At 37.5% G+C, this 14,178-nt stretch overlaps 1 protein-coding gene across 1 annotated transcript; it reads right to left on the reverse strand.

The window, feature by feature from the left end:
• Positions 1 to 110: 110 nt before the first annotated feature.
• LOC117339792 (eukaryotic translation initiation factor 3 subunit A-like) lies at positions 111 to 13,953 on the reverse strand. The gene is made up of 7 exons (XM_033901502.1): positions 13,843 to 13,953; positions 12,459 to 12,572; positions 10,706 to 10,852; positions 6,188 to 6,301; positions 4,651 to 4,698; positions 3,568 to 3,720; positions 111 to 3,023 (listed from the first exon to the last, which is right to left on the reverse strand). The coding sequence occupies exons 1-7, from the start codon at positions 13,901 to 13,903 to the stop codon at positions 1,642 to 1,644; spliced, it is 2,019 nt and encodes a 672-aa protein (XP_033757393.1). The 5' UTR covers positions 13,904 to 13,953; the 3' UTR covers positions 111 to 1,641.
• Positions 13,954 to 14,178: the final 225 nt, after the last annotated feature.

Here is a 14,178-nt window from a genome sequence, read left to right on the forward strand (position 1 = left end):
GAGGCGGTGTGCTGCGTACCCCGATCACTCTGATCTACATTTTGGCTTTTGACCTACATAAAAGAAAAAGTTTGAATAACAATTATTGAAAGAATAATATGGAAGCAATATATTTAAAGAGAATGTTTATTACTTGCAAGTCTACAGAATTTGACATCATATGCCGCCAAGATATCCTAAGCTAGAGAGCACCACTGTTAAGCTTCTGTTTTATGTGACTTAAATTATATCTCGTTACATTTCCTGTGTAAACGATCCGTATTAGACGCCTTCAGAAGTCAATGTTGCAGATATGCTGAACATTGCACTTTGCATATGATATTGAATGGGAAATCTTTATTTATGGATGGTAACATGGTAGGGTATATAACTTGGGATATCTTGGCACGTTATTACTGAGTATCATCCACAAACATTGTATGAAAAGTTTTTATTTTATCTCAGAACATAACATATTATAGATCATCTGAATATTTGAAGACAATTGTGCTATATAAGTAGTCTATCAATAGTTGGTTCAAAGTGAATATACTAGCTGGTTAGAAAACATCAACGAGTATATGATAGTGAAACTTTTATTCCAACTCAAAATCTATAATCCGAGGGCAAACTATGAAGGAACAAAATTATGAATGTGAAAGGAGACCCTTGAAAACGTACAAGACCAGATGCTCCAGCAGGTAAGTGTAGTCTATCTTATGCATTACAGCTATGCTAGTGTCGTGACTCTTCAAGTATTTATTTTAGATAATATAATAATTTTTGAGCCTACTAATAAAAAATACGAATATTTCCAGTTTTACAATAACATGTTTAAAAACCTTTCTATTATGTTATATTTTTTTCTTGCTGGCTCGGGTAACGGATATCAAGTTTGCTTAAATGCCATTAATTACCGCGACTTCATTTTACGGCTTTGGGTTTAGTACGTTAACAATTTGAATACCATTTAGCATTTATGTTGCTTGGATGCAGTTCACAACAGTAAATCAAACTGAAATAAGTAAAACTCTTTTTAACAGATTATTCACAATGAATAATATACCTTTCTATTCTATTCTCTAAAACAAATGGAGATTGCGGATAATTGAATATGAGTATAAAACATCCAAAAAGGTAATAATAGAAATGTGCACGAAAAGCTTGTTTGCTGGCATGGCAAATGAGACTAAATTTCATGACCGTTTCATTAATACATCAAACGTGAAATGAGCTTAAACGTTTAGAAACGACTCGTGGACAATATAAAGTAAAACAATAATACTCGCACAAAAAGAAAGGAAATATAAAGATTTTAGGTCAAAATGTATTAATTTAGATATCATTTCCTGCAATAGATTTAAAACCAAACTACATGTATTACAATTGAATACTATGGATAGACATGAATTATTGGTTTATACTAATGCGATGCTTTTTTTATGAATATATTATTTTGTGCTATAGTTTAAATTTCTAAAGAAAATTAGTAGTTACATGTACTTGTAGATATTATTTTTGCGAATTCATGTCTTTCTTATTCATAAAAAACTTTCAGCATAGTAATGAGAAAGAGTCAGCAATAGCAAAGCCACCAACCAATTTTCAAGTCCTAGAAGTGATTTGTGCATAACTGTCAATAAATACTTCCTAATCCTGATATCAAAAAATGCTTTTAACGAATCCTGCAACACCGCTCGCGACAGTTTTCACTCCACTCCACAAATATGATAACATTCCTTTATTTTCGTTCTCATACTCTCTACGTACTTTTGATCGCATATTTTGTGCTTCCTGTTCGTATTTTCTTTCAACTTCAGCAAGACGTCTTTGTTCTTTGCGCCGATTTTCTTCCCTACATTGCCGTTCTCTTTCTTCCGCTTGAATGAGTCGATTTCGATGTTCCTCTTCGATCTGCTGTAGGTGTTTTTCAGCCTCTTTTTGCTGTTTTAACAACTCATTTTCCAAGCGAATTCGCTCCCTTTTTTCCTTTTTTTCCCTTTCCTTTTCCCTTTCCTTTTCCCTTTCCCTTCTGTGTTGTCGTTCCTGTTCCTCAGCCTCGTACTGCTGTTTTCTACGTTGCTCATTTTCTATCATTTCCTTTTTGAGGCGTTGGAATTCTTCCCTTTCCTTCAATAAAGCTTCTCTCTCTTTCTCTTCCTCACCTTCACGCTGTTGCCTTTGACGTTGCTGCTGCTGTATGTTCCGCTGTAGTTCATTGATTTGTGAATTCAGAATTCGTTCTTCAGCACGTTTATCTTCTAAAAGTTTTCTCTTGTCTCTATCAAATTCATCTAATTGCACCTGGAAATCTTTCTTCAGAGTCATTTTTATGTGTTCTTTTTCAAGTTCCCTTTCTTTCATCTGTTGACGTTTGATTTCTTCAGCTCTTCTTCTATACTGTTTCTCTGCTTCCTTGTACATCTCATTTGAATAACACTTGCCACCATTTCTGTCAGTAATATCACCAACTAATCGGATCAAATGCATTGCATCTTTTTCGCGCATTTCGGTCGACTGCCCGTTGTCAAACGCAAGGTATCTCTGACTGCATTTCCTGAGAATTTCTTTTAACGGTTGTGTTGCCCTCTGTACACAGCTTTGTATGGTAGTTCCCTGTTTTTCCAAGTCATCCCTACGTGTAAACAGCACAACCATATGATTAAACATTCCTTCTCCAAAAATATTAGAAAATTCTTGAACGGTATCATGCTCTTCTTTAGTAAACCTCCCTACGGATATCACGAGTACGATTGCATGTGGTCCTGGTGATGTCATTCCGATACATTTAACTATCTCCTTGGTCATGTCCTCATTGGTCATACCGGTATCAAATAAACCCGGGGTATCCACGACAACTAAGTCCTTCCCAAAGCGATTTGCATTTCCAGACGAGCATTTCTCGGTGATTGATGTCATAGACGAGCTTGATTTAAAAGCATCTATCCCGAGTATGGTGTTTCCTGTCGCACTTTTACCGGAGCCGGTTTTCCCAATTAAAACAATGCGGAGCTCATTCTGTAGTTCCTTCGACTGAGGTGCGTCTACAAATGAATGCATCATTTCCTTTATGGTAAGACACTCTATGATACCAATACTATGTAAGGTATTGTTTCTACTGAAACTAATTCTTACTCGGAATCAATAAAAAAAAAACACGTCTAATATATGTCTCGCGTGTCCTCTCTTCTTTAAGTTCAATTAGCGCTACACAGAAGAGAAAATTCAAAATCTGAAATGTATGGAGGGATGTCCATGCAAGGATACAAAAGAAAAATCCAGGCTTGGTTATGACAGCACGTATACTTGAACAGAAATTATGCTCAACCGCTAGTTTAAAAAAAAAAACAAAAAAAAAAACACCTTATATTTATTTGACAATTCAAAAAGTAGACTAAAATCATGTGAGAGAAGCTCCTGCTTATATGCATAACTGCATGTAAAAACAGATTTGGAGATAATGCCACTAGTAATTATTGAACAACTGGGAGTTTGACACAAATGTTGTGACCTGTATCTATGTCTCGGTCGTCGACCCCGTCACTGGCAAGACATACATCGAGAAAAGAGGAACAGAAAGTATCTTACCAATATCCAAACCATTTCTCTCCATTTCTCCGTCTATGTCTTGGTATGTTACAGATCCGTCGAATTCCTCTGTATGTTTTCGTCTCAGAGAGCAGGCCCCGCATCTCCAACTGCTTGCACTGTTCAATAGTGTGCAACGAGTGCAGGACCAGTCTGAAAATAGCAGTGCAAATTCAAGTTAAAATCATGGAATATCAAGCTATACGAATCCCCTTGCTATTCAACCCCAACTAATACGCAACAAAAGATGGTAAGAATTGTCAAATAAAAATGCCGTTCAGAAAAAATTCCAAATATATAGTAACAATAAGCAGAAGTTTAACTCCAGGTCGTTGAAATGAAAACTCGTAAAAGAGATGATGTCGTATGTTACATATTGATATCCATTGCAAAGGCAAACGCGTAATAAATATGTGTATAAGGTGCATTGGATTAGTTTGGTTTGGTTTATTTTGTTTAACGTCCCATTAACAGCCAAGTTCATTCAAGGACGGCCTCCCGTGCTTGCGACGTGCATGCGTGTGGTGAGTGCGTATGTGTGTTTTGGGAGGCTGCGGTAAGTTCGTGTTAAGTCTCCTTGTGATAGGCCGGAACCTTTGCCGATTTATAGTGCTACCTCACTGAAGCATACTGCCGAAGACACCCAGCAGGACACCCCACCCGGTCACATTATACTGATAACGGGTGAACCAGTCGTTCCACTCCAAATATGCTGAGCGCTAAGCAGGAGCAGCAACTACCATTTTTAAAGACTCCGGTATGTCTTGGCCAGGGAACAGAACCCAAAGCCTTCCTCACAGGGGCGAACGCTCAACTAAAGGCCAAAAGTGAGGCATTGTCAAGGGAGACATTAGGAAGAAGAAAGTTGTTAAGAAAGAAGAGAAAAGACAAGAACTCAAGTTTAGTCGCCTCTTACGATCATGCAATGGGGGCATCAGGTACAATTCTTACGCCCTACCTGCATGGCAGGTATAAGGTGCAACCCCAGGCCACAGTTTAATCAGAAGTCCTTAAATTAAGCCATTCCTTAGGAAAGCACTACAGGATTACAGTCAAAGAAATTATATTTTCAAAATTACCTACCATCTCCATTAGAGGGCTCTTCTTTAGTAGACACTTCGGTTTCTACAACTATAAAATAGTGATATGATTTTTGTGCATCACATGTTCTAAATAAATGCTCAGGCTGATATTTATTGACATTGAGTATGGTTCATATATATATATATTTATATATACAGTCAAACCTGCTCTAACGGCTTCCTTGAATAAGCGGCCACCTCCGTTAAGTGGTCAGTCTGTGGTCCGCCCGATGGAAAACACTATATAATGAACCTTAAATAAGCGGTCACCTGTCTAACGCGGCCAACGGCCACAAAAACCTGCCCCGAGTCTTTGTATCGTCCTGTATTAAGCGGCCAGATATTTTCATCAAATTCATCAAAACTTTGATCTTTGTTCATTATAAATTGTTATCATAAATGATGACCATCCCACCTACCGGGACATATATGATGACCAACCCATCTAATTGGACATAAATGATGACTTACCCACCTACATGGACATAAATGATGACCAGTCCACCTACTGGGACATAAATGATGACCATCACACCTACTGGGACATAAATGATGACCATCCCACCTACTGGGACATAAATAATGACCAGCCCACCTACAGGGACATAAATTATGTCCTACCCACCTACTGGGACATAAATGATGACCATATCCCACCTACCTGGAAATAAATGATGACTTGCCCACTTACTGGGAAATAAATGACGACCCGTGTTTTTATAAGACTTGCACAACAACATCTACTTGTACGTTGTTATGGAAATTTTGCGCCTCAATGTACCTAATAAAAACATAGTGTGTAGTTTGTGGAAACTCTTTTGGAATTGGAATTTCAAATGTCCACACAATTAAATTGCGATCTAGGTAGAAATTATAAGTGAGCAGCATACATAGAATTTTAAAGTATACTTTTAATTTATATCGATATACTGAGACATCTACCTAGGTCTAAGAATCATTGTTCATAACAATTTGATGACTATTTGATTTAATAAAGGAAAATTCATATTATTATAGACATAGATATAAAGTGCTTTATTTCAAATGCTTCGAAAGATAGATATCTGAACTCTTACAACTTATAAGTCGATTATGACTTTTCTGTGTTGCGATGTCTTCGAGAATATATCTTAACGTTCGTTATAATCGCTAAAATAAGACTGTTATTAACCACCGACTGTCGTGTATACACTAGGAAGTAAGAACGTCGGCTGCATTTTCAAACCGCCAATGAAATATTGACACCGAAGTGACTGTAAAAGATAATGCGATACATCGTAGCGAAATCGAAGACGGGTAAGAAAAAATACTGTACCCAATCTGGTCAAATCATGCTGACAACGGACACACCAGTCGTCCAAATCACAAAATGCTGAACACTAAGCAGGTATAGTAACAATTAACATAAAATTCAACTACGGTTCTGTTTAACAAAAATCAACAAATGAGGAATTAGATTTTGTTAATGTCCGAGTCCACCGAATCCCACAATTTAAGTTTCCTTTAAAATTGTTTGTTCAATAAGTGATATTTCAAACCTGATTGAATGGAATCCAAACTTAGTCCTCTCATTTTCTTGTCCATTTCTTCGTGCTTAAGAGTTCCATCAAAAAACGTTTCGAAACTCGAAGTCCTAGTATGTTTTGACGATGCTGAAAATCACAAAACTAACGTCAGTAAAAATAATCATATCTCGGAAATTATGTAAAATCAGCAGTATCGTACATTATGTATTGTGTTACCACTGCATCTGTACCTGAAAAAGAAGTGCTAACATTGTACACACGTGTACAAACATAATATGTATTTTGATTAGTGTATATTGTACCTTCTTTAGCTAAACTATTATCTAGATTCTGTTATTCTGCAAAGGCACTCTCTATGTTCATGAGATTCCGAGGCAGTGAACACTTTGTTCAAGATAACGGTGATCTTAAATTTCCAGTTAGGTCTATGAATCAGCATATAACAACAACTCAATTATATAAACCTTACAACACTTTGTTCAAGAGAATATACAATTTGGATACGTCATTTCAGCCATATTGAATATACTAAGAAGTAAACATCTCGACACTGACAGTAAAAGGGAATGCGGAATGTGGTAGCGGAATCGAACACGAAAAAGTGCACTGTATCACACCTGGTTAAATCATGCAGACAACGGACCAACCAGTCTAGCTAATCACAAAATGCTGAGCAGTCAAAAGAATTGTATTTTCAAAATTACCTACCACTTCATTAGAGGGCTCTTCCTTAGTAGACAATTCGGTTTCTACATCTATAATGAAGTTATATGATTTTTGTGCTTACTTAAAAACGTCTTTTCACATATTCTAAATAAATGTTAAGGCTGATATTTATTGACATTGAGTATGCGTCATATATATAGACAGAGTGAGAGAGCAGTCCACCTACCGGGAAATAAATGATGACCAACCCACCTACTGGGACATATATGATGACTTACCAACCTACTGGGACATAAATGATGAACATCCTACCTACTAGGACATAAATGATGACCTACCCACCTACTGGGACATAAATGATGACCATCCTACCTACTGGGACATAAACGATGACCAACCTACCTACCGGGACATAAATGATGACCATCCCACCTACTTGGATCGAACTGATGACCAACCCGCCTACCCACCTACTGGGACATAAATGATGACCATCTTACCTACTGGGACATCAATGATGACCATCTTACCTACTGGGACATAAATGATGACCATCTTACCTACTGGGACATAAATGATGACCAGCCCACCTACTAGGACATAAATGATGACCAGCCCACCTACTAGGACATAAATGATGACCTACCCACCTACTGGGACATAAATGATGACCATCCCACCTACTGGGACATAAATGAGGACCAGCCCACCTACTCACCTCGGACATAAATGATGACCAACCCATCTACATAGACTGGAACATTGATAATGACCATCCCACCTACATGTACTGGAACAACGATAATGACCACCCCACCTACTGGGACATAAATGATAACGAGCCCACCTACATTTACTGGGACATAAATAATGACCTACCCAGCTACATGTACTGGAACATAGATAATGACCAGCCCACCTACTGGGACATAAATGATGACCTACCCACCAACTGGGACATAAATGATGGCCAACCCTCCTACTGGGGCGTAAATGATGACCATCCCACCTACTGGGACATAAATGATGACCATATCCCACTTACTGGGTGTCAAAATAAATATTTGTATGTGATTTAAATATGGATATGTATGTGGCTCGGCCAAAGGAAAGGACATTCCTAGATATATTAACGTGTGTGAAATTGATGGGGCGCGCCCTTAATAAGATTCGTCAGGCGTTACTTCCCTTACACATTAACTCTAAAACGAAAACCAAGGAAGACAGTTGGGCTTGGATGGCACGCGCTAGAGGTCGAGTCGATCACTATGTAAGGACATAAACATAGATTTACATCACCGGCCTGTCATCCATAATGCATTGCGAGGTTCGGCCAATCGCCTAATGAGATGTGATCACATGATCTGTTTTACTACACAGTTACTACGCATCAGTCACCTGTTTCATTCATTAGATAATGATTTGTCAATAGTGTTGCAAAAACTGCAGTGGGTAAAAGAATATGGCTTATCAACCGATAAAAAATGTCGAAATGTTAACTATGCACATAATTCAAGATTCTACCTTTGGAATTCGTAACTCAGATGTAAACAAAGACGCAAAAACTGGTATCCAAATTAAGTCAATTTGTTCATTTACTGGTTCCAGAACACTGGTCAAAAATTGCAGTAATATTGTTTTGCTAGCTGTTTTGATTTTCTCAACTTTCATTCTTGTCACCAATTCATCTTTTACACTTTCAGGCATCCCTCTCACATTCTCGTCAATATCGGTTTGATATATCTTTCTCTAAATTCACTGTATCATTCTCAGTTACGGGGATTTTTCTTACTTTGATTTAAAGAATTTTTTTTTTTATATAAATTCCAAAGACCAATTGTTTAATGCTTTCACATCTAAAAGTTGTGAGTTGTTGACACATTTCAATTTTACTACCAATCGACTTAATTTTTCTATTAGAAACACATAAAGGCCCATGGCATATCAAATTAATGAGCGAGTTTAGTAAATTCCATATGGCATAGCAACTCATGTAAGATCCTCTATATACATAATACATGTACTAACTAGGTTGTCTATTGTAATTGGGGGCTTCTCGGGTAGGATTCCTTCACTTCAAAATGTCATGTCACTTTAATTTATATACGGCCAATTTATAGCTGTAACTCTGGTATTAATTGTAAAACTGCTTAATTCTCGTGATATGTGTGTTACGCGTGTTTGCACGATACACGCATGGTTGACACGTGTCCTAGTACAATAATACATGTATATGTACATTATTGATAACGATTTCGGTGATTTACTTTCTCAGTCTTTTATAAAAACGTGTAATTCCAAAGGTGAAATTGTTTATAATCCTGTAAACTTTACTGATACAAAATGTTGAACAACAAATTACAAAAATGAATTACCCAGAGAAAAAAAACAACATATTTATGCACGCAACACGTGTTTTTCGCATAGTAAACACGTAGTAAAACAGATCATGTGATCACATCTCATTTAGTCGATTGGCCGAACCTCGCAATGCATTATGGATAACAGGCCGGTGACGTTAATCTATGTTTATGTCCTAATATAGCGATCGACCCGACCTGCGCTAGGGAAGCGGTGGTGAAAATGACAGCGAGAAGAGATGGCGACGACAAAGTGACAATGTTATTGTTAGAAGTGGATTGAGATACATTGTACGTGTGTGCGATCGCGAGACGCGGCCAGGAGGATATGTGGTCATGAACTGGGTACGAGTGCCACACACGTAATGTTGCCTATGTGAATTTTTGTTGTTAGATTTTATGTCATCTATTATGTCCATTGTTGTTACACACGTTTTGTTTATATGAATTTGTTGAAACCTACTAAAGCCTCTGTTGTTCCCGACTCGGTGAAAGCAAAGCTACCACAGAAAAGATCCCGAAAAAATATAAATTTATGTCTGACACTGGGACAGATGACCAACCCACCTACTGGGACATAAATGATGACTTACCCACCTACTTGGAAATAAATGACGACACGTGTTTTTATAAGATTTGCACAAAAACATCTACTTGTACGTTGTTATGGAAATTTTACGCCTCAATGTACCTAATTAAAACATAGTGTGTAGTTTGTCGAAACTCTTTTGGAATTGGAATTTCAAATGTCCACACAATTAAATTGCGATCTAGGTAGAAATTATAAGTGAGCAGCTTACATAGAATTTTATTTCTGAAATTGACAATTGTTATAAAAGTCATTAGAAAATGTCCTTAAAGGTATGCAGAGCAGCGAGATAGTTTGCAGACTGTGCGATTTTAACTTTGATTTACATCAATATACTGTATCAGAGACGCTAAGCTAGGTCTAAGAATTCTTGTTAATAATAATTAGATGATTATTTGGTTGTATAAAGGAATATATCTGAACTCTTACGGCTTATAAGTTAGCGATGCCTTTTCTGTTTTGCGATCTCTTGGTCGAATATATCTTAACTACCGTTATAATCGCCGAAGTAGGTATGTTATTAACCACCCAGGGTAGTCTTTACACTAGGAAGTAAACACCTCGACAGTAGTGACAGTAAAAGAGAATGATGAATGTGGTAGCGGAATCGAACACGAAACAATGCACTGTATCCCACCTGGTTAAATCATGAAACGGACCAACCAGTCTAGCTAATCACAAAATGCTGAGCACTAAGCAGCTGTAGAAATTACCAATTTTATAGATCCATTTAATTACAAATAACAATTAACATAAAATTAAATTATGAATCGGTTTAACAAAACTCTAATGTGGCCGACTGTCAAATTCTATACGTAAACCCTTGACAGTTTCAGAAACCACATATCATCAGTGATAAACTGACAATAGGGAAAGTGAACCTTTTGCCTTCTTGAAGGGAAACACATTACTCACCTCTACTCTTGCTTTTCAAGCTGGCTGTTGTTGTGATTCTGTTGGGCCCGACCGGGTCGCCTGACGTATCCCCTGCCCCCTGGCCGTAACAAATGGGCGTTCTCATTCGCCCAGCTAAGAGGTTGACCGCTTCAGAACTTGTTGGACCTGTTCGTGAAAGAAAAGGCATTGGAGACTTTATTAGCCTCAAAAATATCCTTTACCTTTTCTGTTAACTCATCCCCGAGCAGCCAGTTGGTTACTGGGACAGCTTTCGAGCGCAGGGAGTGATAGGCTTTAGGAAGAGCCTTTCCAACAAGGAACCGTCTCTCAGTGGATATCTTCAGGAAAGCGTTTTTATCCAACAACATTGAATCCCCACATAGTGCTGGTAACGTCTCGGCGAACTGAGGAAACTTCATTAACGCCTGGGTTAGTTTCAAGAGGGCGATCAAATCCAAACCTAGCATTCGCTGTGCCTCCTTAAACTCGTGGTCCTTAGCCTGAATTGGTCTACTTAGACATATTTTATTATTCACTTGAGGGCCCCAATATAAACAACTCCCAGGAACCTTGTATTTATAGAGATATTTTCTTAAATGAATCGCAGCGCTATGAATTGACGAGCGCTGTGCTTGAGCGTTCAAATCTTTGTCGAGGGAATCGTCCTCAAAATAATCTGACATAACATCAATCCCCGTGCATCTTGTCTGGCTAAGCGGGGAGCATTGTCAATGACCTGTCGTCATCCTCACAATGACCAGTCCACTCACAGGGACATAAATGTCGACCAGCCCACCGAGTTAGACATAAACCACACCAATTTATCATATTTTATCTTTATATATGAAACTTGCAGAAACACATCTTTTGCTATGGAAACGTATCAAAACACATTATTTATTCTTTGTTGAACTTTTGTTTGGAGCTGGAATTTCAAACCCCCAGCAATGAAAAGGTGATCAAATCAGAAATTACATGTGAACAGCATACGCAGGAAAACTCTTTGAAGCTGACAATAGGTATAAAAGGTGTATACACAGCAGCCAGACACTTTGAAAAAATGTGCTGAGTATACTTTTAATTTATATCAATATATATGTACTGAGACATTTAGCTAGGTCTAAGAATCATTGTTCATAACAATTTGATGACTATTTGATTTAATAAAGGAAAATTAATATTATTATAGACATAGATTTAAGAGATATAAAATGCTTTATTTCAAATGCTTCGAAAGATAGATATCTGAACTCTTACAACTTATAAGTCGATTATGACTTTTCTGTGTTGCGATTTCTTCGAGAATATATCTTAACGTTCGTTATAATCGCTAAAATAAGACTCATTTACCACCGACTGTCGTGTTTACACTAGGCAGTAAGAACATCGGCTGCATTTTCAAACCGCCCATGAAATATTGAAACCAAAGTGACTGTAAAAGATAATGCGATACATCGTAGCGGAATCGAAGACGGGTAAGAAAAATACTGTACCCAATCTGGTCAAATCATGCTGACAACGGACACACCAGTCGTCCAAATCACAAAATGCTGAACACTAAGCAGGTATAGTAACAATTAACATAAAATTCAACTACGGTTCTGTTTAACAAAAATCAACAAATGAGGAATTAGATTTTTTTCCAGGATCAAATTTCACAACTACATGTATAAGTTAAAGCATACAAGATACACGTTAATGTCCGAGTCAACCGAATCCCACAAATTAAGTTTCCTTTAAAATTGTTTGTTCAATAAGTGATATTTCAAACCTGATTGAATGGAATCCAAACTTAATCCTCTCATTTTCTTGTCCATTTCTTCGTGCTTAAGAGTTCCATCGAAAAACGTTTCGAAACTCGAAGTCCTAGTATGTTTTGACGATGCTGAAAATCACAAAACTAACTTCAGTAAAAATGATCATATCTCGGAAATTATGTAAAATCAGCAGTATCGTACATAATGCATTGTGTTACCACTGCATCTGTACCTGAAAAAGAAATTCTAACCTTGTACAAACATAATATGTATTTTGATTAGTGTATATTGTACCTTCTTTAGCTAAACTATTACCAGGATTCTGTTATTCTGCAAAGGTACTCTCTATATTCACGAGATTCCGAGGCAGTGAACAAATGTTCAAGATAACGGTGATCTTAAAATTCCAGTTAGGTCTATGAATCAGCATATAACAACAATTATATAACTCTTACAACACTTCGTTCAAGAGAAGTATACAATTTTGATACAGTCATTTCAGCCATATTGAATGTCCCAATTTATCGATGGCCAATCATTGACCAGATCCTACTCATGAATAGATGTCTTTTTTCTATTTCGGAGAAGTAGTGATAATGTGGTTTTTGTTTACTGGTGAATGGTTGATGAATCATGCACCATATCAACAACTCTGGACCTGGATCTGTAGACCTAACAATGTCACAGAATTCCGGGAACATCTGTTCCTGATAAAATTCAATGAAAATAGATAGGCCACTGTGACTTACATGAATCTTTGTTATGTGACAAATTCGTTCAAAAATATAACATGCACAAACACTTTGCGACACAAATACACAAACACTTTAAAATGTAGAAATCTGAAGTGGATAGACGCATCTTAGTTTCAAAATAATGTAACATGTTCCATATCAATAAACATTCGGATAATAATACATGTGCAGCAGGAGTGGCAAAATGTACGGCAAGACCGGGGTTCGAACCCGGGACCTCCGAACACTATCCTGATGCTCTACCAATTGAGCTACCTGGTCGCCGACGATCGACCCAGTCCAGTTCCGCTATACTCTTCCCTGCCTTTTTTAAAGTCTTCGACCCTGAGACTTCACAACTAGCAACCCAGATTCGGGTATCTCCTAGACAAGTACATGTATTCATCTCACTTGAAACAAGGTTTGGTCACAGGCACCAAATGTAGTAGGAGTGGAAAAATGCACGGCCATACCGAGATTCGAACCCGGAACCTCCGAACACTAGTCGGATGCTCTACCAATTGAGCTACCTGGTCGCCGACGATCGACCCAGTTAAGTTCCGCTACACATGTTTGACTTCCTTTTTTTATCTGTTTCACGCTATTGTGAATTAAATGTCTAGTGGATAATTATGAAACAAGACAACACTTCATGTGTACTTACCTGTAGAACTACCTCCGGCAGCTATCAAACTATATGTGTGTCTGTGTCCTGTATGACACATTTCACATTTCCAACGATAAGAGGCATTCAAGTATGTGCACACGGAACAGGACCATCCTAAAGACAGCATACTCATTACATTAACCGTGTCATTATGATTGCTATATTACGAATTTTCTTCCAATTATATACTATGAAATTTACTAACTTTTCATTTTTGACATAGAAATCAGTACACTCATAGGGACGCCATATTTTATGCGAAGAATGAGGATAAGTTACGAATGTGTTTTTTCAAAGTCCTTAGTAGCTAATACATATGATAGAGTTAGGCGT

This window comes from Pecten maximus, chromosome 12, assembly GCF_902652985.1.
Source record: "Pecten maximus chromosome 12, xPecMax1.1, whole genome shotgun sequence".
In the NCBI taxonomy this organism is placed as follows: Eukaryota; Metazoa; Mollusca; class Bivalvia; order Pectinida; family Pectinidae; genus Pecten; species Pecten maximus.